This window comes from Penicillium waksmanii, assembly GCF_028829765.1.
Source record: "Penicillium waksmanii strain IBT 27052 chromosome Unknown utg000007l:1.0-4314555.0:1.0-4317578.0, whole genome shotgun sequence".
In the NCBI taxonomy this organism is placed as follows: Eukaryota; Fungi; Ascomycota; class Eurotiomycetes; order Eurotiales; family Aspergillaceae; genus Penicillium; species Penicillium waksmanii.
This window is the reverse complement of record NW_026643253.1, coordinates 3100917-3128540: the sequence shown is the minus strand read 5'-3', so window position 1 is coordinate 3128540 and position 27624 is coordinate 3100917. Positions and strand designations below refer to the sequence as shown.

At 49.5% G+C, this 27624-nt stretch overlaps 10 protein-coding genes across 10 annotated transcripts; 2 read left to right on the top strand and 8 right to left on the bottom strand.

Annotated features, from left to right (window-relative positions):
- Positions 1-851: 851 nt before the first annotated feature.
- On the bottom strand, positions 852-2169 carry N7481_008006 (DUF92 domain-containing protein; the record flags this gene model as incomplete). The annotated part of the gene is made up of 4 exons (XM_057267225.1): positions 852-1175; positions 1241-1601; positions 1684-1895; positions 2017-2169. 4 exons carry the CDS (start codon positions 2167-2169, stop codon positions 852-854), a joined length of 1050 nt encoding a protein of 349 aa, XP_057121426.1.
- Positions 2170-2383: 214 nt separating this feature from the next.
- Positions 2384-3187, top strand: N7481_008005 (uncharacterized protein; the record flags this gene model as incomplete). Its single annotated transcript, XM_057267224.1, has 1 exon — positions 2384-3187. One exon carries the CDS (start codon positions 2384-2386, stop codon positions 3185-3187), a length of 804 nt encoding a protein of 267 aa, XP_057121425.1.
- A 1852-nt stretch (positions 3188-5039) lies between these two features.
- On the bottom strand, positions 5040-7968 carry xlnR (putative C6 transcription factor; the record flags this gene model as incomplete). The annotated part of the gene is made up of 3 exons (XM_057267223.1): positions 5040-5183; positions 5247-7513; positions 7566-7968. Coding segments are annotated over 3 exons (2814 nt in total), but the record flags the coding sequence as incomplete, so codon positions are not given.
- A 1478-nt stretch (positions 7969-9446) lies between these two features.
- On the bottom strand, positions 9447-11063 carry N7481_008003 (beta-lactamase/transpeptidase-like protein; the record flags this gene model as incomplete). Its single annotated transcript, XM_057267222.1, has 1 exon — positions 9447-11063. The coding sequence occupies one exon, from the start codon at positions 11061-11063 to the stop codon at positions 9447-9449; it is 1617 nt and encodes a 538-aa protein (XP_057121423.1).
- Positions 11064-11495: 432 nt separating this feature from the next.
- On the bottom strand, positions 11496-12276 carry N7481_008002 (alpha/beta hydrolase; the record flags this gene model as incomplete). Its single annotated transcript, XM_057267221.1, has 2 exons — positions 11496-12161; positions 12184-12276. The coding sequence occupies 2 exons, from the start codon at positions 12274-12276 to the stop codon at positions 11496-11498; spliced, it is 759 nt and encodes a 252-aa protein (XP_057121422.1).
- Positions 12277-12866: 590 nt separating this feature from the next.
- On the bottom strand, positions 12867-16983 carry N7481_008001 (DNA-directed RNA polymerase; the record flags this gene model as incomplete). The annotated part of the gene is made up of 3 exons (XM_057267220.1): positions 12867-15464; positions 15517-16143; positions 16210-16983. 3 exons carry the CDS (start codon positions 16981-16983, stop codon positions 12867-12869), a joined length of 3999 nt encoding a protein of 1332 aa, XP_057121421.1.
- Positions 16984-17586: 603 nt separating this feature from the next.
- Positions 17587-18698, bottom strand: N7481_008000 (uncharacterized protein; the record flags this gene model as incomplete). The annotated part of the gene is made up of 3 exons (XM_057267219.1): positions 17587-17802; positions 17872-18050; positions 18215-18698. The coding sequence occupies 3 exons, from the start codon at positions 18696-18698 to the stop codon at positions 17587-17589; spliced, it is 879 nt and encodes a 292-aa protein (XP_057121420.1).
- A 1734-nt stretch (positions 18699-20432) lies between these two features.
- On the bottom strand, positions 20433-21653 carry N7481_007999 (uncharacterized protein; the record flags this gene model as incomplete). The annotated part of the gene is made up of 1 exon (XM_057267218.1): positions 20433-21653. The coding sequence occupies one exon, from the start codon at positions 21651-21653 to the stop codon at positions 20433-20435; it is 1221 nt and encodes a 406-aa protein (XP_057121419.1).
- A 459-nt stretch (positions 21654-22112) lies between these two features.
- Positions 22113-24040, bottom strand: N7481_007998 (MFS transporter; the record flags this gene model as incomplete). Its single annotated transcript, XM_057267217.1, has 4 exons — positions 22113-22380; positions 22438-23556; positions 23609-23691; positions 23771-24040. 4 exons carry the CDS (start codon positions 24038-24040, stop codon positions 22113-22115), a joined length of 1740 nt encoding a protein of 579 aa, XP_057121418.1.
- A 1775-nt stretch (positions 24041-25815) lies between these two features.
- On the top strand, positions 25816-27366 carry N7481_007997 (SNG1 family protein; the record flags this gene model as incomplete). Its single annotated transcript, XM_057267216.1, has 1 exon — positions 25816-27366. The coding sequence occupies one exon, from the start codon at positions 25816-25818 to the stop codon at positions 27364-27366; it is 1551 nt and encodes a 516-aa protein (XP_057121417.1).
- Between the last annotated feature and the right edge of the window lie 258 nt (positions 27367-27624).

Sequence of the window (27624 nt, the reverse complement as noted above, 5' to 3'; positions counted from 1 at the left end):
CGCGCCGTACATTGCCACAGATTCACGACCGCACCTGCCATAAGCAGGTCGATAGACCACACGTGCGTCTGCGACTCGCGAGATAGGCCTCACAAGCATCGTTCGAAGACATCTTGGCAGGTTTCTAGTGTCGAAGTCAGAGGTTCGGTGGCGCGCAAATGAGGGACGGTACCGGGGCGAAATCACGCAATGGGAATGTAGCCAAGACACTGTGAGGGCAACTTCTCCTGGAAACAGTCAGTTCGAAGCAAATTTGGCGACCTTGGCGGAACTTGGCGAAGCTGGGCGTTGGCGTCGTCTTTATAGTACCAAACGGAGATATTGTAGAAGTAAAGTTGGATCTGGCAGGAGGTGGATCTGATGTTGGAATCTCATTGGTGTGATTGGTCCAGATGGGTCTTGGCAATACTGGGGCCGCAGGGACCACTTCCTATAAGATGGAGAGATGAACACACGTGGGGTGGGGACTCTCCTGACTGGTGAGAAATAGTAAATATGTTCGATTAGAAAGTAATCGCTGCAATGAAACATGCCCCGGTTCTCGTGTTCTAGAAGAGGCTTTGCCCCCGGGGCGGTTGAAGCAGGGAATGTTCGTATCTCTGAGTTTTGTACGGAGTACAGAGTACAGAGTACCGAGTAGGACGCAATAGAATACATTAGTGGTTCGCTTATATCGAGGCGGTTCATACTCCGTAGTATGCATGTGGTCTCCCAGTCGAGAGTACCCAGTCCAATTCAATTCCTCGCTACCGAGGCGCAGAGAGTAACTATAATGGTAAGTGCAACTATGTAGATTGGGTAAATGGGATCTACTATCCATGCTCCATCGGTTCCACTGACATGGGACGCATTTACCACAACTCCTGCAGCTCGACCCCCCAAACCCACTGGGCAATGCCCATCGCCCCCACACTCATCAACACGGCCATGAGCACATTCACCCCGTTGTTGTCCAACCAGTCGTGCCCGCTTTCGATCCGGCGGCTCTCATGACCTTCCTGATGCGCCCGGTCGGTCTGACTGCTTCCCACGGAGGTGCCCGTTACTCGGCTTCCCCGAAGCGTTGCCGCGTTAGCCACTAACTCGGTCGTGCCCAGGTGGGTACTGCTAGTTGATTCCCCTGATGGACTAAGAACAGCACCGGCAGGTTTGGTGGATCCCGGGTGAATCAGGACCTGCGTGAACATCAGATGGCTGGCACGTGGGACACGCGACACTGAGAACTGGAAGGGAAACTTACCTTGCGCCCACCACTGCCTTCTACGACCTTGCCACTTCGCTTGTCGACCACACTGGCTTGCAATAGACCTCCCAGTAAGCTGTCCAACACACTTCCTAGCAAACCCCAGAAGCTCAGAGCTACCGTCCACACCGCCCGATCTCGTATTCCAAACTCTGAGCAGAATGGCAACAAGATGGCAGATGTCAGGGCGATCGTGAATGAACCAAGTAGTCCGGCCCCAAGCCCAGTGGCAGTTACGCCCCCATTGGTACCAGGAGGCACTTGGCGAAGTGTAAGTGAAGTGATGAGACGTGGTTTGGACTTGGAAAGAATGCCCAGCTCGGAAGAGAAGGTATCAGCGGCAACTGCTGCATAGTTTCTATTGGGGTTCCGCGTAAAAAGTTAGTGATCAAGTCAGGAAGTATGCATCAAGGCAAGGCCGGTGGGGGTCAACAACATACGCAACGATTCCGACCATCAAGATATCCGCCGCGCTGTGACCGAGAGAGAAACACGATTCAACGGGGCTCCTCGCTAGCACAATAGTGTGTGCGATACTGAGAACAGTTGCAACTACCGAGTTCGCCAGGACCTGGACATGGGTACGTGGGCCCTCTCCCCCTTCTGCACCGGTCGCGGACAGGGTCAGGCGTGCCTTGATGTCGTGTTTGACCTAAAGGCACAAAGTGTCAGCATCATTCGGTTGCAAAGAAGGGTTCCGACAATCCAAATTTGATTAAATCGTGGTGATATTTAGTACCTTTGTAGCTTTTGTGCCCCCCATAATAAAAGACCGCGAGCAACCAGAAAGGTGTCGACCACGGGTGTAGCGCGTGAGCAGTTGCTGACACGCCAGCGACGACCAGACCGAGAGGGGTGAGCGACTTGCGAGCCCAGGCGCGGTACACCAAAGCAGCGACGGCTAAGATACCGATTAAAGGCTTCATGGAGGGCGGATGTGGGGGAGTTGAGTTGGGTTTGGTTGAAGTGACGTGTGAAACATTCCGCTAGGCTCTTGCGAGGAGGAGCTTGAGTGGGGCAGGGCAGGTGATTCTCCAATTTGGGGTACACCTACAACGTACTACGTAGTCTAGTATTACTCCCCCATTCTGTATACTTCTCGCCACACATTCTTCTTCCTTTGCAGAAAATCCTCACACTATGCAAAGCGGTATACCAATCCTCCCGCCAGAAATCCTCCTCCTCATAGCCCGACTATTAGGCCCGTGGGATTTGATCCACCTTGCACGCGCCATCCCGGGCATGGAGCGCCTATACAAACCGAAATATTGGGTTCCGATCAAGGATGAGGCAGGCGATACGATGTTCCACAAAGCTGCTACAGAGGGATGTATCGATATCATTGAGTCCCTACTCTCAAAGGATTTCGATCTCTCCATACCGAATTATCGAGGATATACCGCTCTGCATTGTGCGTGTCAAGGTGGCCAATATAACATCGCACGGCTACTGCTAGATTCTGGTCTTGGTCCAGATATTTCCGCCCGGGGTGAGGTTAGGGCACTTAATTTGGCTGTTCATGGACAGGATGTGCAACTCGTTCGCCTTTTACTCGAAAATCAGGCCGATATATCCATGCGCACCGCAGGTGATTATTCTATCCTGCACTGGTCGGCTTCGACTCAAGACTCATCTATTACCAAGGCACTTCTCAAGGAAGGGGCTGATTTAACGAAAGAAGATGTTTTTGGGCGTACGCCTTTACATTGGGCGGCAGCAGAAGGGAACATGGAGATCGTAATGCTATTCTTGAAAGCTGGTTCTAATCCCTTCTCGATTGATCACGATGGGAATACTGCTGCCGATATAGCAGAACAACAGGGCTTTCTATCAACAGCCAAGAGGATAGGAAACTCTCAGCCACCCCTGAAATCTCTACATTCTCTTCTAGATGTCTTGTCAGAGTTTTATGAAAACCTTGGAAGGGTCCTCGGATGGGTATAGTTGACTGTCGTACTGGCTGATTAAAATTTCTTTTGCACCGGATTTACAGAGCCCCGAGTTATTAATAAATGGGTTGAATATTATGCACAATATGAAGGGCAATTTATTCCGAAATATCCGATATCCGCACGTAATGGATCTCCAGGTTCCAAGGTTGCGGGTTGCAGTTGGGTCCCTAGATCCTCAAATGTGCTATTACAAGTGAAACGCACTATTATTCTCAATTGGTTCGCAAAATCGCCACAGTCACAGCCTTAACAGCAGCATCTCGCACCGAGACCAGTTCATCATCACGCACAGCACGATTTATTTCTGCATACCGGGTTTCCTCCATTGCATTCTCCCCAGTTTCGCCCATGCGTACGCGTCTAGTAACTCGTCTCTTCCTCCCTACATGTGCATCAAGGTGGTACTGCTCCATGATATGCATATAGAGATCTGTAGACATATTTCTCTGCGAGCCAGCGCATGATTTCTTTTCCCTCATCCTCTTTCCCGGGCATTGCTAAGTAGCGTAGCAGGACGCCTTTCTTAGCAATACCGTCCGACGTGATTGAAAAGTCGCCGACTTGTCGATGCATCTCCTTAATACTCACCATTGCGGTTGGTATGTAGTTCTCTGCCTTTAGGAGTCGTTTTGATGTAGTGCTCTCCTATACCTTGACGTCCGATAGGTATATGTCGACTAGTCCATCTAGAAGCTTCAATGAGTCGAGTGAGTCGAATGATGAGGAATTGTAGATAATCGGGATTCGCAGGCCCATATCTCGTGCCGTCAGAATATATAAGGCAACTTGTGGAACGGCGTGCTCCGGTGTGACTAGATTTATGTTGTGGACGTGACCAATCTGCTGGAGTTTCATGTACCAGTAACCATTCCGCCAGCTCTTCGGGCGTTAGGTCAAATCCGTTGCGTTTCTGGGAAATATCCTGGGAATTTTGGTTAGATATAAGGGCTGAAATTGATGCACCGTCATACATGATTCTGACAGAACACGCAACGGAGGTTACACCCCGAAAAGAAAACCGATCCACTGCCGTGAAAGCCCTGAGTACTTGGCTCTTCTCCGCGGTGCGGCGCTATCACGTTGGATTTCGCTGTCTCCGCGCCGATCAAACACATGCCAGTAGTTTCATATCGATTGACTCCACATTTTCGAGGGCATAGCTTACATTCTCGCAGATGCGCGTATGCATGGGATCGCTTCTTAGCCGCTTCAACGGACGTCAAAAGCTAGTATCGGGGGAGGTAGTCATCGAAGAGAAAGGCAGAAGGTATCCCCAGAAATCGTCGAGTAACTTGTGAATGACTATGGAGAACTGCGGGGGCGTAAGATGGCTAAGTCGGGAAGATCTGGCGATGAGAGTCATTGTACAATTCATCGGTCCATTTTTCATCGTTATCAACACATGAGCTTCAGACAAGCCGTAATGGGATCGAAAATATGTCCAACCCTACGGTGGTACTCCATATAATGCAGAGAAATGATCGGCTTATCTCATCGGAACGTCATAGGACCATGCGTCCCCAATGGGGAAATTGGAGAAGGTCAACAGAGGAATCAACTATTTTCTTTACTGCTGGATAGCTTCAGAAAGTCCAAATGATGACTAAATATCGACATAGATAGTTGTAAAGGGTATTCCATATGCGTAGAATCAAGAATATGCAAGAAATAACCCCTATCCTCCTGCGCCTGGGTATGTATGTATGTCCAGCATCCTAGCAAAAGCAACAATAGTATACAGAATATAAAAGATGAAGGAGTTATTCATCCTGCATCAAATGAAGCAGCAGACAAATTGACAAGTGGTACGAGAAAATTAATCCAGGTAGGCACATCACCAGTCCTCACAGAGCAAGACCACTGCCATCTCCACTCCAGCGATAGAGCGCGAGTACTTCCCGCCTGCGTTGTTGTTGCTCACCAAAATCTTCGGGAACACGACCACGGACTTGAGCTAGAGCTGAGCGCATCACCTTTCGGAAGGTCCGCTAGAAATAGAAATATTAGCTTGGGTTTACGGGGAGTTATAGACCAAACCAAGGGGGACTTACCTGATACTCCGTATTCAGGGTAACAACACAAGCTTCGTGCGCTCGTACGATGGTCTCACAGGCCCTGACAACACTCGGGCTAGCGTCACCTTGTAATTTGTCGGCCGTCAAAAGTAGCAAGAAACTACCTTGTAGTAAATAAATGCCAAAGAAGAAAGGCATGAAACTCAAGTCTGGATCATAATCCAAAATTTCAGAAGCGGCTTCTGCTGCACTAACCGCGTGACCCATGGCGGAGATGAATGAATCAGATGAAATCCAGAGGTCGTTATCATCAAGTAAATTGATGGGATCCCATTTACCAGCCAAGAGAATATGGCAGACGTGCATAATATGCGTGCCATACGCGACAACCATCTTGGTATGCACGATGGACTGGCTAGCATGCGAACCGACCGTACTACTTGATCGCCCAGAAGGACTGACATGGTTGAGGTGGGATCCTTCCATAATCGCATCATTATCAGCATTCCCCAGAGCCAGTGAGCTAGTGTATCGAGCCTCAAACTCCTTCAAACTCTGCGCATAGACATCTAGCTGTCGAGTGATCTCCATCGCCTGAATTTCCGACTCGCCGCTGTTGCGGAAATGAAGGCCGAACCGCGGGTGGTTTCGAGCATGCTGCAGGTCCACGATTTCTCCGAGGATAGACATGAGAGGTAGAAAGTAGCCGAACGTACTATGGCTGGTACACTCGAATGCTGGGCCAGCACGCCGGTAACTGGCGGTTGAAAAGTCACCTGCCTGCCAAATGTCATCGTTCATTGGTTGAAGCAACCCTTCACATTCCTTATCCAACAAGGTAAGAGGACGGTTATAGCAAAGTGCAAGATGTCTGTCCATGACGTATAGTAACCACCAAATTCGACGGCGTTCTTCACGTTCCTCTTCGGTCAGGTTCACGGCCGAGCTACCAGTTCCGTTGCCCATGGGATTTAAAAGCGATGTCGGCTGCTTTTTGATTCCATTCATGTCGAGTTCCGATTCACGCTCTATCTCACCATCTTGCTTAGACGTAACATTTGTTGGTAACTCCCGGCCTAGCTTGAGTTCTCGTGCTAAAGACCATGCAGCTGTCCACCAGCGCATACTGGCTGCTTTGTACTCACTGGCCGATACAACGGTAGCCAGATGAACATAAGTCGCAACGTCATCCACTGCGCCTGTCGCACTGCTCTGTGCACCCAATTGATCCATAGAGACGCCAAAGCCTCCAAGAGCCACTCCATTGATGACCATGTTTGCTGCATAGTTGGGGGACGCCTCCCCGGTAGCGGGCCCATGAATAAGGGGTCGGAGTAGGCCAACGGTCAATTCCAGCAATTTTTGACAGACCCGCCCTCGCGCAGACGGAGGTGATGTCAGGAATGCAGCCTCGCTCGTCTGGGCGCCTACCCACAGCATACTAGCAAGTAGGCCAGGGCTGCACATTCTGGGTTTTGTTGGGTGGAGGAAGGACTGCTTGCGAAAAACAAATCCAACGACATAAGGCGATAGTGGTGAGAGATGAGAGGAGAATGAGCTGGCAAAATAGACATCCAGGAGATCACATGCGAGTGACTGGGGGATTATTGAAGCGATATGAGGAAGTACAGGTTGCAAGACGGGGTATCTCAATGAACTAGAAAATGGAGCCATACTAAAAGACGGAAAATTTGCAGGTGACGGTGACGGTAGGGGAAGCCAGCTAGGCGATTGAGCCGGCGGAGAAAATCCCAAGAAAGGCGCAGATTGATTGTCTGTTCCACCAATCCGGAATTGATTCATCGAGGGATGACCTGCATCTTGAGAATTCATCAAATTATATGTTCCATCGTTGTAGCTCGGTCCGAATCCTTGTGGATTGAGTAATGTGGATGGTGATCGGGAGTTGCCATTTTGGTGCATCATTTGTAGAGAGCGGAGATCTGGAACAATGGGCGGCCGATTTGGCTCGGACGTATTGCCATAGTGTAAAGACATGCCGTCGATGTTTGATGCTGTCGATTGTTGCGAATGTGTATTCTGCTGCATTCTCAACATCTCAGGGGCGCTTGAGTTTCGCAGATGGGCCGGCGTAGTGTCTGGCATAGCCCGGGCGGCATCGAAGGCCGTGTCGTACGGTGCATTGGCCTCCTGGGATTGGCCATTTGGTGAATCGGCTTGCACAGAAACGTTATCTTTGGTCTTTTTGTCGCTGTAACTTATGCCTGGTGTCGTAAGATCCTTTTTCGAGGCTTTCCCTCGTTTTTTACGTTCTCGGGCGTACTCGCAACTGAGTCCAAACTCTGAAATTTGTTAGCGCGGCCACAATTGCTTTTCATCGTGGGGAAAGACTACCGAGGCAGTGCGCGCAGGGTTGTTGCCCATCGCATTTGGTGCGCAGCTGATTGCATTGGTCGCAAGCTCGACTTATTCTTCGACGAACTGCAGTCGCAGACGAAGACTTGCGAATGGTTGATCGGGCTTCCGCTAGAGTGTCGCGGGGCTGTGATGACCCTCTGCAGGGTATATGGGAGTCATTTTGTTCGCTGTAAGATGGCAGCGCATCGGGTTCGGTCGAGGTGTTCGACGCGGTGCCTGATTGGCGTGCCAGCTGCAGTTGCTCAAAGGCATACTGCGACCCTTCTGCGAGAGTATCGAGACCGGGGGTTTGCGACTGGGCCATTCGAATGGTTTGCGACCGGGCCGAGAAAGGGGAGTAGGAACTGGCGACAGATCGGAGGGGGGGCCGCCGACATGCTTCTCCGAAGGGTTAGGCTTCGGGTAGCATGGGGCCGAATATATCAGCGCGGTATCTGCTTCCTGGGTTTTGCGTCACGAGAGTTGAAGAAAAGCGTCAGGACATGGAGATTGGAGGTGAAAGCGTTGAGTGACAGAATGTACCCCGGACGGCGGTGGGAAGCGACGAGGCGATCCGATCTTTGGTCTCAGACCCGAGCGCCGAGAGAAGTCGGAATTGTTTGCAGATAACTCCTAGAGGGTGCCTCCCCGTGGACAGTTATAAAATAAGGTGAAGCAAAGAAGCGCAGAGTTTCAGGGTCTGCAAGATGGCGAGGGGGAAAATCTGGAGAAGCGGGGGAACCATTGGCAGCCCTGGGGGCACGTGGTATGGTATGGTATGGTTTGGTTTGGTTTGGTTATAGCCAGGTGAGGCGATACTAGTATTAGTACTAGTATAAGCTGAGGGTCTGCGAATTTAGTATTTACTAGGATTAGAGTAACCAAATAACTGATTATGGGTTCGATCATCGCCATGAAGAGCGGTACCTGCGCTGGGGTTTCATTGCGGAGTGCATCCCTTTGCACATTCGCTTACAGCCCTCGGGTATTTTACCGGGCTCGGTAGAGTGACATCTTGATCTACATTGGCTACATACTCGTACTAGTTAGTAGTTATACCATTGCTACACCTCTCACTCTTAGTTTCTAGAGAGCTAGAGAGACTATTCAAATGATAACAAGTTGGCTTACAATCCAGACTCATTAACTGGTACTAGTTAGTAGTAGTATTCGTCTGCAGGGATTTCTGTCACTTATTTCCTGGGTCATATCCACTGCCATACAGGTTGTTCGCCGGCACTTCAAATCTTGAACCTACCGGGTTCCAGAGTTACTAGTAAGAGATAGTTACTAGTAGATGCCAGTGGTCAGACACTGCGATGGCTATCTCAGGAACTTTCAACTTCCAACCTGAATGTGTCTGCTCTCAACAAAAGCAGGTGCTGATCGGATTGAACCTTCCCCACGCGAACCCTGACTAAGAAGTGGTCTTGGTTTTTATGATCAACAAAGAAAAATTTGAATCGTTTCCAAGGTTGTTCTAAGGGGGGTTCTGCCGAGATCAGTCTAACCCTCTCCCGGGCTTTTATGCTATTTTGCCTAAATCCGGCTATGGAGTTTGTGGAGTTCCGGGCGTACCCCCGGAATATACCCAAATCTGAGACCACCATCGAATCATTCCTCACCTCACAGGCGGCCTAGAAAACTAGCAGTAAAGCTGCATCAAACTTCAGCTATTCCAGTTGACGCGAGTAAGCAATTCGGCCTGAAAAAGTACCACTGTCATTGTGAAATTAAAAGGTTCGATTTCTGCAAGATGGAAAGTATCTTGGTTGCTACTATCTTATTCAGCTACGTGCATTTATTTGAAACGTAACTAGAGTTCAGGCCCTGCGTTGGCTTCAAGAATTGATAGAATTTGCCACAGCTTGCTGCCAACTAAGTCCTGACGAATACGAGACCTCTAGCCAGCCAACATCCAATTTTGAAATCTACTACAGCGCCACTTTCATCACGATGAAAAGCCAAAGTCCAATCACCGGGTGCAGGTGCATCCAGGCCACGTTGGCAGGTCAACGCCCAGACATCATCACCGAGATATTTCATCAGACTTGCTGGCCCACGACCCAAGTACCCATCAAAAGAGCCATACAAAAGTCCTGCCCCGCCGACGCAATGAAAGGTCGAGTCGGCTTCAGTGCAGTGATAGTCTCCTTGAAGAGATGTATCCTCAAATGCACTTTCGCGAGGCACGATTCGTCGAGCTTCGAGCTTGCGATTATCCCCTATGCGATTGACATATAGAGTGTCCCCTTCGATGCGCGCAGTCATTGAGTTGGACTGAGCTTCATTGGAATTTAACAATCTCACAACCTCAGACCTAGGGGAAAATGCGTAGCTGATGCAAATCTCTCCAGCTTGTGTCCCTTTGCTCACGGCGATTGCCATTTCTGAATCATGGTCAAGGAATGTGCCGATCCAGTCAGGACTTGCAGCAATATCCATCCTACTGGGCTTTTCAAGACCCATTATCCCTCTGATAACATCATTGACAGCCTCAGCTGCATCGACTTCATGGTTGAACAGGACCACAACAGACATGTGCTCACTTGGCACATGGCGTCGGTGAAGTCGATATCCGCGCAAAGCACCCCCATGGCCCACGGTATCTATACCTTCGACATTGACATGACCAAGTCCGTAGTGGTATTGAGCCCGAGTGCCATCGCTGAATGTCTGCGGCTCAGTTGCAATTCGATACCAACTTCGTGGGTCCGAGTGAATGCGATCCAGGTATTTTTCATACGCGACCATGTCCGTGAGAGAAGCTACCAAGCCTGCATCTCCGGACCATTCCATCTTATTGACCGCTGCTTGGTATCCGGTTTTTTCGGTTCCTTCGTATCCAACACACGGCCCCGGGTGCTGGGCGGTATCAGGACAGAGCAACGCGGTCGCCATTCCAGCAGGAGACAACACTCGTTCAGCGAGCAGCTTCCCAAGGGGCTGTCCCGTGACCTGTTCAATCACGCGGGCCGTAATATAGAAGTTGACATTGCAATAGGAGAATTCATTGCCAGGTTTGAAATGAAAGGATTGTGTCCGTTCAATCGCAGCAGGGCCGTCCTTTTCAACAGAAAATTTGTCTTCGGGGTGTGCACCCCAGAGTGTAGTCATGGCCCAATAGTCGCGTAGGCCAGACTGCATGTCGCAGAGATGTTGAAGCGTCAGGCCGGTGCCTTGGGTTAATTCAGGGCGAAGCAACTCATGAAGCTTGTCCGTGAATTGAGTTTGGATGTCACCCTTGGCGGCTACTTCTGGCGGTGGATTGCGCTCGAGATCAAGGAGCAGGGCACAGACAAACTGTTTTGTGATTGAGCAAATGGGCATCTGAATCTCTGGCGTCAGGAGAATCCGCTGGTCAAGATCAGCATATCCCCAAACTCGCTGACCGAGGAGACTTCCATCTTTGATAACAGCAATAGCCCCTCCTGGGCCGCGATAACGGCGAGAAACGGTGTCGAGCACCTTTTCCACAGACTGTTGTGTGGGCATCTTCTTCTCTTTGAAGTACAGTGGAAGCAGAAAAAACGTCCAGAATTGATATGATGTCCGTGTCTATCCTAGGAGATTAGGGAGATATGCCGTAAGTAGAGACCAATATACAATGTTTATTGTCAACCAGCCTCTGCTAGGATGATTAAGCAAGGGAGACCGCAGTGCAACCTAAATGCGTGCGTGCGGGGAAGCCAGGCGGGGCGGGTCCGCTGGCTTACCAAGTTCACGCTGCCAGGGGTCTCAGGTGCTCTCAAGGTTATTAGTTTAGGCGATTCAATAACAATGGTAAAATTTAAATAAATAATAGCCAATAAAAATACCAGATAGATCTTACGTTATACTACGGACACTGTCGGCGTGGAAATTTCATTGGATGTAGTATGGTGTCAATGGTAGGATATAGACAACAATCAAATAAAAGTTGCTGGATCAAGACCTAGACGATTTCGCCTTGAAATCTACCAGAGCTTCGAGAATAAACTCAATGGTATCATTGGGTTTGCTTAGAAATGGACTGTGTGAAGAATCCAAGGACTTAGTAGTGAAGTCCGCCCCTGCATCTCGTGCTGCTGCGACCATCATCTCTTGTATTTGAACTGGGATAGCCTGATCCCGAGTACACAAAAGGTACCATACTGGGACATCAGCCCAGCCAGCATAGACACTTTCCCGGTCCTTCAGGGAAGCAGTCGAATGCTTGAGTAGTTGACCCTTCCACAGCTGCGCATCTTCAGGGGAGAGGTCATTGTAGAAGAGGTCGGTTGGTTCGCCATGATCGATCAACTCCCATCCATCAGGGCCGGAATGATGAAAGGACGTATCGAGGTTGATGATGTCATATAGCGTAGTCTTGGAAGGAGGCGTGAAGGCGCAAAGCTGGATGATTCCCACCACTTTCCCGGAACCAGGACTCAACTTGGAGGGGTCTTTTTGGGTGAATCCTTTCACGGAGCTGCTGCCCACGCAGCCTCCGAACGAGTGATTGACAAGAACTACATTGTTCCCCTGCGCAGTCTCAGACGCTATTAGCTCTTGGACCTGGCTAATGCTTCCAGCCAGAGATTCCACCGGCTCCTCCGTGCCGCAGAACTCAAGCTGCGGGGCGAGGCATCGATACCCCTGGTGCTGCAGTTGCGAGGTCACCTTGCTCCAACAGGCCGGGCTGTGCCAGGCCCCATGGACGAAAAAGAAGAGTTGGTGTCGAGGACATGGTGAGTGGTGAATAATATGAACAGAGAAATGAATTCAAATGATAATCCAACCTTTTAGAGGGAATCATTGCGGAGTCACCCACCCGTCCCGGGAGGCCCGAAAGCTAGTCCTTAGACGGCAACCAATGCGAATTGTCCGGAGGCTTAGAATAGTGCGGAGGACACTATGAATTGCAAGTGAACTTCAACTATGAGCAATTAGTCCTTTTACCCTGCTAGTGCCTGGTAGTATAACCTTGAAAGCCAGAATAAGGTAGGGAAGTATAGTCAGTCACCTGGGCAATTCACCTCCGATAAAACCAACTCAGGGACTCGGTCCGAGTCAGGCTGCTTATTGACAATACATCAAACAAAACATCTAGACAGGTGAATAGAATATTATATGCATATTTATTTGCTTTTTGTTCGCTCTGTTCAGTTAAATCCCCTCGTAATGCGCGTAATGTACATATATGCAATGAGTCTGCACCCTGGCAGCCATCAAGAAAAACAAAACGTATAGATACAGTCCGAGAAACGCCAATAAAAACCCAGAGTGAATGAAAGGCGCCAGCCAAATGCGTTGAAATGAGACTCCCAGGAATATCACTTAGGAGAAGAAATACTCGCTCTGGCGAATCCGCGAAACATCCCAGGAGCCCTTGGTAGGGACATCACGGAATGACATGGGCAACCACAACCAAATTTCCGAATACTTCTTGCTAATTTTCTTGGCCGGAGCACCTCCATCTTCGGCCTCAGCCATGGATCCAGATTCCGAGTCCATGAGTTCGATGTCTTCGAACAAACTCTGGATAGCTGGGTCGCTGTTGTCGACAGCCTTAGCACCCGGTCGCCGTTCAGCGACAGATAGGTCCTCTGGAACATGGCCAACTTTAGTTTCTCCCAAGGAGCCAGACATGACAAGGTCTTCTTGGGTTCCGCCCATATTCTCGAAAATACTAGCCGATGTGACCATCTCTTGGCCTTCGGCTTGCCGTTCTGGATCACTGGACCGCAGAAGCATCTGTCGCCGGTGCTCGTCAAGCAACTCAACAATTTTCGAGTTCTTGGCCAGGCCTTGACGGCGTTCACGGATCTTCTTTCCGATCTTGCTGGTGACCTTGACCTTGCCTAAGAACAGGTTTTTGCCAAAACGAACACGGAACTCTGCCGCGAGTCTCCCGACAATGTCATCTGAATGCATCTTCACGAACGCATCACGTAGAATGCTGTTCATTTTGTCGATGTCACAGGCGTGGGTCCAAAAAGAATCGTGGACAGCGGCAAAAGTGAGACCATTTTCATGGCATGCATTGGCAGAAAGCATCATGTGTGTGGCATCGAGAGAGTGGATGAAATTGGGGGGGAATGCCTGAAGCTGCTTGCGCTTTGATACCACATCGTTCGAGCTTGGATCCACAATGCTGAGATCCTGCAGGGTAGTCGATACACGTCTCGCCTTTCGGGTGCGGTAGGGTTGAACCACTGGGAGGCCCAATGGAGTGGTCCAGATGACCGTTGAGCGGAATGCTTTGCTTGGGTCAAGATTCTTGGCATCAGTTTTCCCGGATTCACTAGGTAGCAAAGCCTGGTTCGCCAAGGATTCTATTTCGTCGGGTGTGAGTGACTGGGTGATTCGACTAGCGCAGTCACCAAGCCAGTACTGGATATCGTGAGCTCCATTGAACATCGTACCCAGGGCCTCGAAGATCTTCCGCGCAATGTACAGGGCAGCAGTCTTCTTAGTTTCACTTGGAAGCTCGGGATAGTGATCTACAAGCTGCTTGCGAACCTGTCTCATAGCACCCATAAAGGTCACGCCATAAACATTGGTCATGACGGTCTGCTTCACAATCTTGCGGGAAATTCTTCCATCGAGAACTTTAGCGATCTCGACACCCCGAGCAGCGTCTGCGGCAACTGCCTCCTTCACGAACTCAGAAACACCAGTGTAAACATCAGAGGGCCGATCAGAGGGCTCGAGGTTGACCTGCTTCGCACCAATAATATCACCACCAAGAGCCGCATAGTGCTGAAGACCGTTACATGATCCGTCTTGGTGGAGTGGCAGACGACACGGATACTCGGTTGGGTCGGAATAGCGCAAGGCATTTCGGAGCTCAATACAAGCAGCAAGACACTGCCACGGGTCATCTGCTTTAAGCCACCAACGTTTGCCATGCAGACCGTTGTCGGCGGAGTCAGTGATAAGGTCGATATTGTCCATTGCAAACTGTTCACGTTCTGACATGCTGGCTTTGTCGAAGCCGGACAGGTTTGCGATTTGAATTTTCAACCAGCGCAGACCACTGACGCCCAGAGGCTTGGCTTCGCTGAACATGAGTAGACCTCGCGAGTTGTCGGCTCCCATTTGATTGAGGTAAGGAGGTAATGGGTATGCTCGGCCTCGGAAATCCATGTTATGGGGGAGAAAGAAAGTCTCGTCGCGGAAAGAACGAGCTACCTCGAGTTGAAAGTTTTGAAAGCATCGCACTGAGTGGAATCCTGACCGCAAATTCTCGATCTCACGCATCCGCAGTTGCCATTCCTTCTCAGCAGCAGGACCAGCCCCGGGATCAGGTTTTGGTGGAGCGGGCAGTTCGGGTTCGAGAGGAGCCAGCGTAGCAACTGACTTACCGGAGTTCCATGCTTCTAGCATGACGTTGAACACATCACGGTTGATGACCCAACCTGTGCTGCCGAGAACATCGAGACCTTTCCGAATATCCTTGAGACCAGACCCCTTCAATGCTGCCTCGATATACTTTGGTTGCAGATTTTCACCCGGTGTCGAACGAATCAAGTTGCTCTTGTAAACCATATAGGCTCCTTCTTTCGATCCAGTCCATGGCTTCGGCTTGCATACCATTGGAAGATGGCGGCCTAGCAGATCGGCCGGGGGCTCTTGTACTGCCATTTTGACAAGGGAAGGATGCAGGTGAATAAGACCAGATCGTTTCCCGTACGAAATTTGATAAGAGTGGTTGAATGCCGGTTGCATTGTCCTCGTCGTTTTGTCGGTGTTCGGGTCGGTGGTCCGAACGGGAACCTTAGCAATGTCGAGAAGAAGACCCATCAAAACTGCGCCAATTCGAACCTGAACTCGAGGAGTCCAAGAAAGAGTCTCATTCTCTGTCAGCATTTTTTCGCTAACAGCCTTCCACCGCAATCGACCATCCTTGCCCTTGCGGCCTGCAAGCATCTCCTTCAGCAACTTCATGCGGTGGGGGGGTTCCATTTGCTTGCTCTTTCAGAACGGCTTGAGCAATCAACTCATGCTGCGCTTCCTTGCCAATGGTTGAAGCAATTGAAGAAAGCTTGATACCCTTCTCCATGCCTCCACGGGTGAACGTAGACATGACAGAGATGATAGTCAAGGCAGCTAGCCGGTCACTGGTCATTGATTGCAAGAAAACACAGTATTCTATGCGCCTTTTTTGCTCCTCGGTACGAATTGGTTTCCCTTCCTCTTCGGCGGCAAGTCTCAATTCTTCTTGGATTTTCGAGACAAGATCACCATGCCATTGGCTGATCACAGAATTGATATTTTTCTTTGCAGAAGCCGCATCCACACCGGCTTGGGTTCTGGCTTCAAATTCTGCACGCCAGCGATTCAAAGATGATTTGATGGTATCGGCCTCGAGTTGTTGTTGGCGCATTTTGTTTTGCAAATCGATTTTCTCTTCCTCGGTTCCTTTGAAATCTTCGGGGACGGTGAAACGGGTACCATCCGTAAACAGTGACATGGATTCCTTCAAAGAAGTTAAACCCTGGCCCTTTTGTTCTGCGGCGAGTACTTCTGCAATATCATCAATCTTCTCGATGGTGTTTTCTGCGGCAACCGGGAGGTCGAGTGTAGGTTCGGACAAGTCGGAGAAGCAAATCTACAGCAATATTCGGGTTAGTATGGGACCAGTAAATGGTATCATGAACCATGAATATGAACATACCCTAGACAGTTCACCAAGATCCAAATCCGTGAGAATTTCAACGGCGAGAAGATCCTCGTGGAGGTCCACTTGTTTGGCAAAGTTCCAATACCGACGAACCGACCGATCCCGTTTCGGTCCATCCAACATTCGCAAAGCCATGCGAATCATGATCGCATATGTGGTCGCGTCCGGGTTCACACCTGCCGCGGGCATGTCACTTTCGAACCATCTTTGCAAGGGCATGATCATATCATGCTGTCGAGTTGTAATCATGTATGAAACCATTTCCCTCATGTAGCGATTATGAAGTGCAATGTTCTCAGGGGAGCCCATGGGGTGATAAGAAGTGAGTCGAGTGATTAAAGCAGATGCCCGATCAAACCGGCCGACTTTCAGTGACATATCAAAGTTCGCAAGCATTTCATCCTCGTCACCTCCCATACCCCGGATCTTCCGAAAAATCTTTGGTTCGGTTTGCGGTATCTGGTCGATGATTACCAAGGAGGAAGTATCAACTGCGGACAGGCGGTTTAGGGTGGACTTGCTCATAGGCATGTAGGAGTTGTGTTCAAAGGTAGTCGAGTCGGTAGCTGTGGCGAGATTGCGCTGTGACTGGAACGATGATCTCCGGCGTCGCTCGGGTGCCTGAGAGCTCTGTGGCATGGCGACTGGACTCGGTCGAGTTGAGCTTGAATGGAGACGCAGCGTTGACGACGCGGCCAATGTTCGGTGGGCGTTGGCCCTTCGAATATGGAAGAGCGCATTTTTCTGGCGAGCAACTCGCGATAACATGGTGAACAAGTATGCAATTATAAAGGCTTTCGGAATAGGCTGATAAAGAGGTGAGAGTGGTGAAGAGTATTAGAAATATGATAGGGTATAGGAATCGAAATGAAAATGCAGAAATCGCAATGCTGCTGCAGCCGGGGAAGGACGAAATGAGGGGCGGTAGATAAGGCGAACAGTGAAATCCCAGATTCCTTCAACCGACCTGCAGCCCTCAACCCGAGCGAAAAGAGAAAAGATCGATAAAGAAAGGAAGGGTTTTTGATGAAAAGGGATGGCGCGGAAAAAAACCGAGATGGCCGGGGCGAGCGACGCGGAACCACACGTGACCCCAGAGCGGAGATCGGGGGGGTGTTGCGCCGTGATTGGTCGGAACCTTCTAAATCACTTTGCCACTCGAAGATCGTCGATATGATCGATCTATGTAGTATGCAATGTAAAACAGCATTTTTACGGTGGTTCATTGCTGAGTAGCACATTAGACAGGTATTGAAACCGCAATATCCTAGTATTTCAACGAGTTGTATTCTATACAGTACTAATCCTTTTAGCAAAAGGAGGCTTCCTGGTTTTTTACTAGCTTCAAGTTCTTTCTCTTCGTGGTAACAGTCATACTTCTTCCTCGCTATCGGAGGGTCCATCTCTTTGCTGCTGCCGATTTTGTTTCATGGCCCATCCTGTCATTTCAGGTCGTGCAGGGTCGATACGCGGAGCACTCATCCCATCCAAATAATTCTCACTGTCGATAAATGATTGAAGCTGCGGCAACTCTTCTGGGTTCTGGTGCATCATGTAATTCTCATAGGTATACCAAGATTCCTCAGTCTGTTCCAATCGAGGGTTAGGGAGACCAAAACCGGGCGCGCGGTCGTGAAAACGGAGCAGTAGACTTACCTCGGCGTCAACCCAGTCAAACTTCTTCCATTTCTCGTCTTGCATCCTCTTCAAGAGGTCCAGGTTGCCAACAAGCATTGCACCTCCGTCTTCCGCACCTTTGATTTTCACATCAACTGCTCGTGCTTCGGCCTCGGTCGGGCGATCGTCGTCATCCTTCTTGCCCTTGCCACCCCGCCCTTGGGCATCTCGTCCATCGCATCTAAATGGTGCAGTTGAGGGTGCAATTGAACAACCGCAGAAACCGGAGATAGATGCAAGTTTTCTGTATCGCAATGTCAGTGATCTGCTTATTACAAAACCACAATGGCTGTGAGAGCTCATTTGCAGAGATTCCACTCACTTCCTTTGAATGCAGCCAGCATGTGAACCGGATCACCCTCTTCCTGGGGCTTAATACGACCACCAAGCGCCTGTGTTCGAACCAGTGCCGATGGGTCGATCATCTTTCTGTTATCCAGCACCTCGACATATGCGTTTGCTTCGGACTTGACTCGGCCACCTGTACTGCCCACTCCACCAGTACTAAAGCCGCCGGCCATTCCAAATGCGCCGCCATCCCGAGCGACCCGACTCTTTTTCATCGCATCGCCGTATTTGAGTCCTTTGCTCACGTCATATGTCGTGCGGGTAAAGATCGGAACATCAACTTCCACCAGACCTGTGTTCGGTTTCATGCGCAGCGCAGTCGGCTTTTGGCCCATCCGTTCATTGTAAGGGTGTTTGCCGGGCCGGTCAATGTATTGGAAGACGTAGCGAGAGACATCGGAGTCGGTCAGGAAGACATCGTACGAGGCGATGACTGGGTCATCTTCGGTGGAAGCCATAGCGGATGGGTTATTCTAGCGCAAGTTTCGTGGTGTCGTGAAGCTGGTCAGTACCAAAAACAAAAACAAGAAAATTCCAGAGCTCAAGGAAGAATGGCAGTGGTTCCGCACTCCGCACTCCCCTCTTTCTCTTTTTTTTTTGTCGCGGGCTATCAGCGGAGCGGAAAGGGCAGAATTCTACATTCCACCACCGGATTCACACCGCCTCTTGTCCCTGGTTAAAAACAAACCCCTCCAACAATGGCTTACCTTTTTTTTTTTTCCGGGGACTCGAGAGTCATGCCGTGGGGAGTAACCGGTCCTCCCTCCCATCCTTGCATGCTCTTAACATTGAGTTTATCTCAATGCCTTCCTAGCGTGAGAGACGCACCCCTGTTCAACTCCTTCCATCTCTATGGTATTGAGGCCGTCCCTCGAACATCCACCCGACGAAAGCTGTCGAATAAAGGACCTCGCCCAAAGTCGATATTGACACCCACAGCGCTGCGGCGCTATACCCGCTGCCCCATGGTACTCAACATGACCAGATGAGATCTGGTGCGCATGGACATATGCAACTTCTCGCCTTGAAAACAGCAAAGGTGCTCGTCGTGCTGAGAGTTTCGTCCCTGTGCAAGAGAACTTTTCTCTATCACTGCCATGCACACAGTCCCGAAGTCACCAACATAGGTCTAGGCCGCCTGGGATTTGCTACTTCTCGCAAATTCTAAATAAGTCAACCCCAACGAAGCAACATTTTGAGGAAGATTCCCGACAGCCTCGGACTATCTTACATGGTCTAAAAAGAGTCGGGCAACAGGAACACAACAATACCCTAGGTATTTCGCCCAAAAGGCTATACACACAAGGATACACATATCTTTCCCTGTTCATTTTTGCAATGAACGTCGACACCATCGACCGCCTCGCGCGGAAGTCAGGCAGAGCAAACTGCCTGTGGTCAAACTGGCAAAAGTCCGCCATGTGTACTATACAAAACACCTTTCTCTCCGATGTATGTCCCTGTCTTGAATGGGGACCTTCAATTGAGGACTGAGGCCAACTGGCTGCTGGCCTCCGAGCTTGACATCCACACAAAGGCAAATCCGCCGTGGACTATCAAGTAGCAAGCCGCCATGACCTGTCTCATTTGCCTCTCTCAAATGATACAGAATCATGTGCACCATACAGGAACCACACATCGCAGGCCAATACGACTGTGGTCCTTATTACGTTCGGGAAGGTGGAAGTAGGATGGTTTGATCGTGGCCGGTCTCGATCAATGGGGATGGGTGGATGAGAACAGGACTTTAAACTAGGAACCATTCAGTTGGAATCCGAACAATCAATCAATCAATCAATCAATCAATCAATCAATCAATCAATCAATCTCAACACGAAAAGTATGAGCCTGATCAACTTATATGCATTTACTATCTCCCCGTCATTGACACGATAGTGGCAAGTGGTCCCAAATTAGTAGTGCCTTGAGTGCGTACAGCCTTGGAATTGCGCTAGCATGTCTCCCAGTAGTGTTTGAGATGATACTGACAGTGGGACACTTGACCATGCATGCTATGAATAGGTATCATCTAGTAACTATGGCCCGCAAGACTGCAAGTCACCGGTGGCATATGATTTGAGGTCTTCCAGGTCTGAGCTCGTTCTACGAAACTTTACTATTCGTCTCCTTTTTCTTTCTTTTTTTGAGCATGTTCTAGTACGTGATAGGTCGGAACTGATTCCTCTATTTATTCATTTATGGCGTAGCATGACCGTTGAGGTAGCATGACTGGTTTGACTAATTTCCAAGGAACGGAACACATCAAACTCCTGCAATGGTTGATAAGGATAATGTTCACAACCAAGCCACACATTAATCTCTATGCCAGCTTCAACGGCATCATGTGCAAGCGTCGTTGGCAGCTCCCATAGTCCAGCCCCCAACTCTTCATCGTTCTCCCGATCATATATGTGCTCATCGGTAAAAACGGTCACCTTGTGCAATTTTGGGAAGTGGATCTTCTTGTCTCTGACCAGTATTTCAAGAAAACGGTCATATGGTGGCTCATCGTGTTGTTCTACCAAGAACTTCTTGAGCTGTGTGTCATCATACCATACTTCCAAAACCTCGAGGTTTGGAGGCAAACGTGTCGAAATCCCATCTGGGCCGTCCCAACCACAAAGAAAAATATGATAAATGCGCAGGACCTTCAAGGCCGAAAAGTCCCTCAGTTGAATGGCTGGCCCATTATACAACCCTTCATGTTCCAGTCGAGGTCTTGCCATGACTAGTTCTTCCAGGGTTTCCTTTTGTGGCTGTAGCGTCCGAACAAAGGCCTCACATGTCCACTCTTTGACAGGTTGATCTTCATAATGAGCATCCCACTCCCCCTGTTCGACGTCATAGAAGAGTGTCTTTAGGGCCTTTGGCCAGCTGAGCACGGCAGCCAGAGCCTCTTCGTGTGCACCACAACTGATCAATCTCAGATGCTCCACCACAGAGGTAGCAACGTGTGCGTTGTCTTCGAACTCAAGTTCCTCCCAGTCCTTGAAATGATGAATGGTGAGATCCTTCAGGTTAGGGAACCAAAATAGATCACTAACATCATACATGGTGCTAGGCTCAACGCAAGGAATCATCGCTGTAACAATAAGGTTCTGCACACTGGGGATGTTCTCTAGGCTCCATTGAAGCTGATCAAATGGTCGTTTCTCGTTCCAGCGTGTGTAGTTGCGTATAAAGATATCACGGTATAAGATTGGCTGAAGAAGAGATTTGAATTGTCGGGAAGTAAGGAGAAGGGAGTGCAGGTCCTTCACTTTAGGCGGCTGGTCATGTTCGAAGACAGTCTCGCGATATGCATCACCGAACCAGTAAAATGGGATCAGGACACCCTTATCATGAGATTGTGATTGCAAATACTCGACGATGATCAGAATGACCTCGCTGGGGAGGTCTAGAAGCCCTGCCATTTTTGTTGCTCTTTTTTAGTCGGCCACAACACCTAGTCGGGTGCATTTATCAAGGCTGCGGCGATGTGAAGAGTGGAATAGCCCAGGATAATTGATCGAGGTGGGATTTTGTTGCTTATATGGCCATCCGCTGAAAAACTTGTGAGGCCATTCCAAGGTTGGAACTAGCCTAGGCGGCTTCCAGCTCAGGCAACGGCCAGTTGTGGAAGCTAGCTATATTGAGATTAGGGCGCCACTATGATAACGAGTCACAAAACAACAGATCATATATTTTTCTTCTTTGAATACATGGCGGTTGGAGTTCTTAATAGTGGTCTCATGATATCGGTGCCTCGACAATACTCATTTTTGAAAATTTTGGTTTGTATTATTCCAGTAATCTTTTGTTCTCCTCAATGGGAGGGGAGGGACGTATTATTATGTACAGTTTTTTGGCGCCTTTCAAAAAGGCTGAGCAGTTCAGTTTCTTTCCATTTCTTCTTCGGGTTCCACAGCGCAGGATTCCTGGGCGGGCTCAAAGAAAGGAGCGAACTTGCTCTTCATTCTCAGTCTTTTGCCAAAGAAGTAGAATCCAATTGGAATCGGGACCAGAACAGCGGCGACACAGCCAAGCAAGGTGGACGCCCATTGGATACCCATACCATCAAACATTTGACGGGAGAAAAGAGGGAAGGCTGCCGCAACCATTGAGCGACAGAATGTATTAGCAGCGATGGCCGATGCGGCACTGTTTGAAGGTTAGATTAGAGGCCGAGGGGAAGGGGGCAGATATGAGTCAACTCACAACATAAGATAGGTATCAATTAGGTAGTTGAACAGTTGAATAAATATGATCAACAGACCAAAGCCAGTGAACAGACCGCTCAGCGTGGGCACAATCCAGTGAATGGTACCGCTGAATCCTGTCCAGCCGAACCAGAAAAGCCCAGCAGCGAACATACCACCTGCTACCATCACTGGCGGAAGACGCCACTCGGGGACCGGAACATTTCCATTCTTTTCCAGCTTCTTAACGTAAGATGGGGCAGTCAAAATGATGTATGCTGCAGCGAGGAACAGGCCAATAATCATTCCGAATAAGGGCAGGCCACCGACGCCGGCATTCATACCGTACACCTGCTGGAAGACAAGAGTGTAGGCTGTCAAGAAGCAGTAGAGAAGCCCATAAATGAAGCTGAGGTAGACTGTCACAGCCAGGATCAAAGGCTCGTAGAATAGCAGTTTAAGCGGGCGAGAGAAGTTGTTGATGACCAGCTCTTTGAAATCAACCTCGATTTCTTCTTGCTTAGCGTGGATTCCCCAATTCTTCGTGCGGCGACGCAACTCTGCGGCCTTTTCGACAAGAACGACAGGTGGGTAGGACTCTTTCAAAAAGAAAAGATTCATCAGGAAAGCAGCGTAGCCCATGAAGGCAGGAATGTAGGCGGTCCAGCGCCAACCAAGGTAAGACATATTGATGAATCCACCGATGAAGGGGGCAATAAGAGGGCCCAGGAAGACTGTGCCGGAGAAACAAGCAATTGCGACACCACGAGTGCGGTTGTTGAAAATGTCAGAGAAAACCGCAGCCACGACGGCCAATGGTGAACTGCCAAAGATACCACAGAAGAAGCGACAGATCATAAGCGTCTGTATGTCTTTGGATACTGCAACAGCGGTGTTAAAAATTCCAAACCCAAGCATGGCAACCACAATTCCTGGACGGCGGCCTTTGAGCTCAGATAGTGGTGCCCAGATGAGTGGCCCGGACGCGTATCCGACGATGTACAGCGAGCTTGACAGGACGGAGACTTCAAGGCCAACATCGAAATGCTTCGAGACGTTTTGAGATGAGGAGCTAAAGATGGCGGAATCGAAAGTTGAACAAATACTTGTGAAGGCGAGCATGGCACCAATATACACCCTAGGTGGAATGTTAGATCACATCTTCCAGCGGACAGAGTAGCATGACTTACTTTGTCCGAAGCGGCCAATTCTGCGGATACAGAGGATCATCAGGGCCATCAAATTCCACCACGTAGTCATCGCGATTCGGTAGCTGCGGGGGGGTATGGCTTGCCGGCGCCGAAAGCCGGTAGAGGTATTTTTGAAGCTCGCGATTTGACGCTTTCACCAACGGTAAGCTGATGTTGAAGTCGCTGGGTTTCAATTCTGCTGAGTGCTTGTGAAGTTGTTGATCGTCGGCGCTCCAGATCAACTTCTGTGTTGCGCGATTGCAGCCTGTGGACATATGGGTCATACTCGACTGAACTGCTTGAGCCAGACGATGAGCCGGTCGTGCCTGATGTCGTGGGTCGATCTCCCTCCGCCGAAGCACTGTACTTTTCTTCGCCCCAGTTTGAGGCATCGGCCTCGGCCTGCTGGAGCTCTCCGTCGGTTCGATTCATGGTGGGCCGACTAGTCTGCTGATTGGAGCTTGGTTACTGGCCCCGAGGCCGTGGTGATGCGGGCGTATTTTCTTTTTTTAGTCCAACAGCACTGATAGCAGATGTGCCTGAATGAAGAGGGGAAGTGAGATTCTCCAGGTGGCGGCGATCTGCCAATATAAACAGAACCTGCCCTGAAGGTGGCCATAAAAGTGAAAATGGAAATGGAGCTAAAGTGGCCGAGTTAACCGTCCAGACCCACCTCCCGACGGCTTCACCTTGTGACCCTAAGTGCCGAGCCGAGCTTCGTAAGGTCTTAAAAGGGGCTCAGTCAGATCTTTTTTTCTTCTTTTTCTTTATTTCCTTTACCAAAATGAATTTCCAGGGATTTGGCCTATTTCTCTATGGCTAGATTCTTCTGGTATCGCGCTGACGGTCGGATGCTTATACAGGGAAAGTGATCATGTTTAGCATTCCTGGCTGCAACCTCGGAAAGCCATGATTTTCTGGGACGGTGGGTCCATTTTACTACTAGTGGGAAAATATGTGCACGCAGAGCAGAATTGATGTCATTCAGTCGAAGTCATGAATCAGTGGCCCCAGGTGGGGCTATTAATGGGCGAACGTGAACGTGAGCTTGAGTTGGGTGGCGATACCAAATGCGGCACCCCAGGAACGGCCGCGCCGAAAAATCTGGAACACTGCAGTGCAAATTTCGGAAATCTATACGTGCGAACCTCCGAAACTCCACATCACAAACGGTACCTGTGCATTCAGGACAGGAGGGGAACAGTGGGGACATCGATACAAGCATTGACGGGATCTTGAGGAATCTTGGGTCCAAACACCGGCTATCTCGGTCCGGAGACCTCGGGGGATATCAAATGGCCATCAGTGGGATCTATATTACTCCATCACCATCCTCAAGTATTTCTTTTCCGTTTTGTATTCTCGAATGGCAAGAACTTAACAATTCTGTTCTCTCTGAGTTAAGTATAACTACTACCTTTATCGATCTCTCTCCGTCGATACAAAGAGCCCTGGAGCAGCATATACGAGATACCCGATGATGGAGGCCACACATCACGATCAGCAAATGACGATCCAACTCGAAGGTGGCCAATGCTCCTTGAGTAGTTATGCACAGCCATACGGTACAACGGCCATATTTGGCCTGGATATTAACTGCTACGCTTTCAAGTTGGAGACAAGTCATGTCAAGCTATTTCAGCAGAGCCAATCGCTTATAATTCCAAGGTTTATCTCGTCGGTCCTCCTAGACTGAAACTTGGCAGTCATGGTAGATCCTATTGCGATGTCCCATGGCATCTATCTCCTTGTCTAATCGAGCTCTATATTTATCTCTAATATCTACTATGCATGTGAGAAAATAATATCCCATCTGTTGCAGGCTTGGACGAATCAGGTGGTGTGAACCAGGGTTTGCTAATGCGGGCTGGCAGGTCCAGACCCCAAGAACCAAAACCCCCCAAAGAACCCGACGCTTATTTGCCCTCTTCCCCCCGCTGGCAGCCGAACAAGCCAAATTTCTCGTATTGCCTTGAGAGTTCGCCATCAGCATTACGATATGATCTCGCTCACTTCAATTTGACCTCTAATCCGGGATTTGGCGGGCCGGGATCTGTTCACTGCTTGCTAATCTTCGGCCTTTGATGCTTTCAAGCTTTCTCACTGACTCACAGACACCCCTTCTCTCTCCTGCTTCATTCTTGTCATTAGGTCTTCATTAAATACCGACGGGATTGACTGTCCCGAGTTCCCGCTGTCAAGTGATCATGAAGCTGGAGAAATTCTACCCCAGAGCCCGCCAACAGCGGCCCAGCATCCATGATCCCGCTGTTCGACCGCGTCGTCTCGCGCTGCTGAAGGCCGCAACAATCAATCTGCTTCTGCTGCAATTCCTTTTCCTGGGACTCTTCTGTTACCTCTTCGGCTCTCTTTTCCAGCTGACCGGGCACACTCACAACATCAGCATTTTGTTCGTCGACTACGACGGCGGTGCGATTGGCAATGCTGTGCGCAGCGCATACACCCAAATGGCGAGCACCGGCTTTCCGACCCTTATTGAGCGGCCCTCTCTCCTTTACCCAGATCCCAGTAGCATCGTTGGTGCTGTTTGTGATATCGACTATTGGGCAGCTCTTTACGTCACCCCAAACGCTTCGAATATTTTGTCGGCTGCAGTTGCTGGCGGATCAGCAGCTGCCTCATACAACAAAAGTGATGTGATGACTATGGTTTGGAACGAGGCGCGTTATCCCACAGTTGTTGACTCCGCCATATCCGATAATCTCAAGGCGCTGGCGGAAGCCGCACGAGTCGTGTATACACAAGCGGATGGAAAACAAATTATCCCGACATTGAACACATCTGACACTGCTGCCTTGGCTGCTTTTTCAAATCCATGGGTTTTATCCTCGGTGAACCTGCAACCAACAACACAAGGATCCCGACTGATCTATAATACACTGGTCATAATTCTGATCCTGATCCAGGAATTCTTCTTCTTGGGTTATGTGAATGGTCTGTACCAACAATTCCAGCTTTATACCACGCTCTACCCGCATCGAATTGCCATTGTGCGCCAGATAATTTCGGGTACTTACACATTCATTGGCTCTTTATGTACCACCGGCGCGATCTGGGCGTTCCGCCACGGCTGGCATGTTGGCGGTAGCCAATTTGTCATATCGTGGATGGCCTTGTGGCTTTTCGCGCACTTGAATTTCCTTGTCCTGGACGTGTTCACGATTTGGCTGCCACCTCCATATGTTCCTATGGCACTGATCTCCTGGATTGTGGCGAACATCACATCTATTCTTCTCCCTTTTGAACTCTCCCCCGCCTTTTACCGTGTGGGCTATGCTCTGCCGGCACACAGCATTTTCAATGTTCTGATCGACATCTGGTCCAGAGGGTGCAATCCGCAGCTCTACTACGCACTTCCCGTTCTCTTCGTCTATGAAGTTGTCGGTCTGATACTAAGCACCGTCGGCGTGTACAGGAGGTCACATTACGCTATGATTAAACATGAGGTGGATGAAAAGGCCATGCAAGATCGCATTGAAGCAATGGTTCTTGAGCGACAGTCTCAATTTCATATTGATGAGCCGGGTCAAGAAGAGGAAACAGAGACGTCAGAAACCGACCAAGAGGGTGGAGAGGCTGCTCCTAGGCAGAGACGGGGCACTGCCACGACTCAACCCGATGAAGAACTCATGGAGATGATACGGCGGGAAATCTCGCGACCAAAAGCTGAAAAAGTCCCGACCAGCCGCGAAAGTGCTGGACCTTGTTTCAATCTTCCATTCAAGGAAAATGAATAGTATCTTGGATATAGAAAATATGTACTGCTAATCACCGCGCAGTAGAATGTAAATTGCAAGGTTTATCGCCACTGTACTATATGAGAAGTTCATGGCGGAGATGGCCACTACTAGTATATACCTGGAATCGCCACATAACGTACAATATGATAGTTAGAGAATTACTTGTGGTGAATCTAAATTGTTCAATAGTTAATGAGAGCCCTGGAGCAATTATTTAATTTGGTAGTTCAAGTTTCCCTGTGTAGCACAAATTAT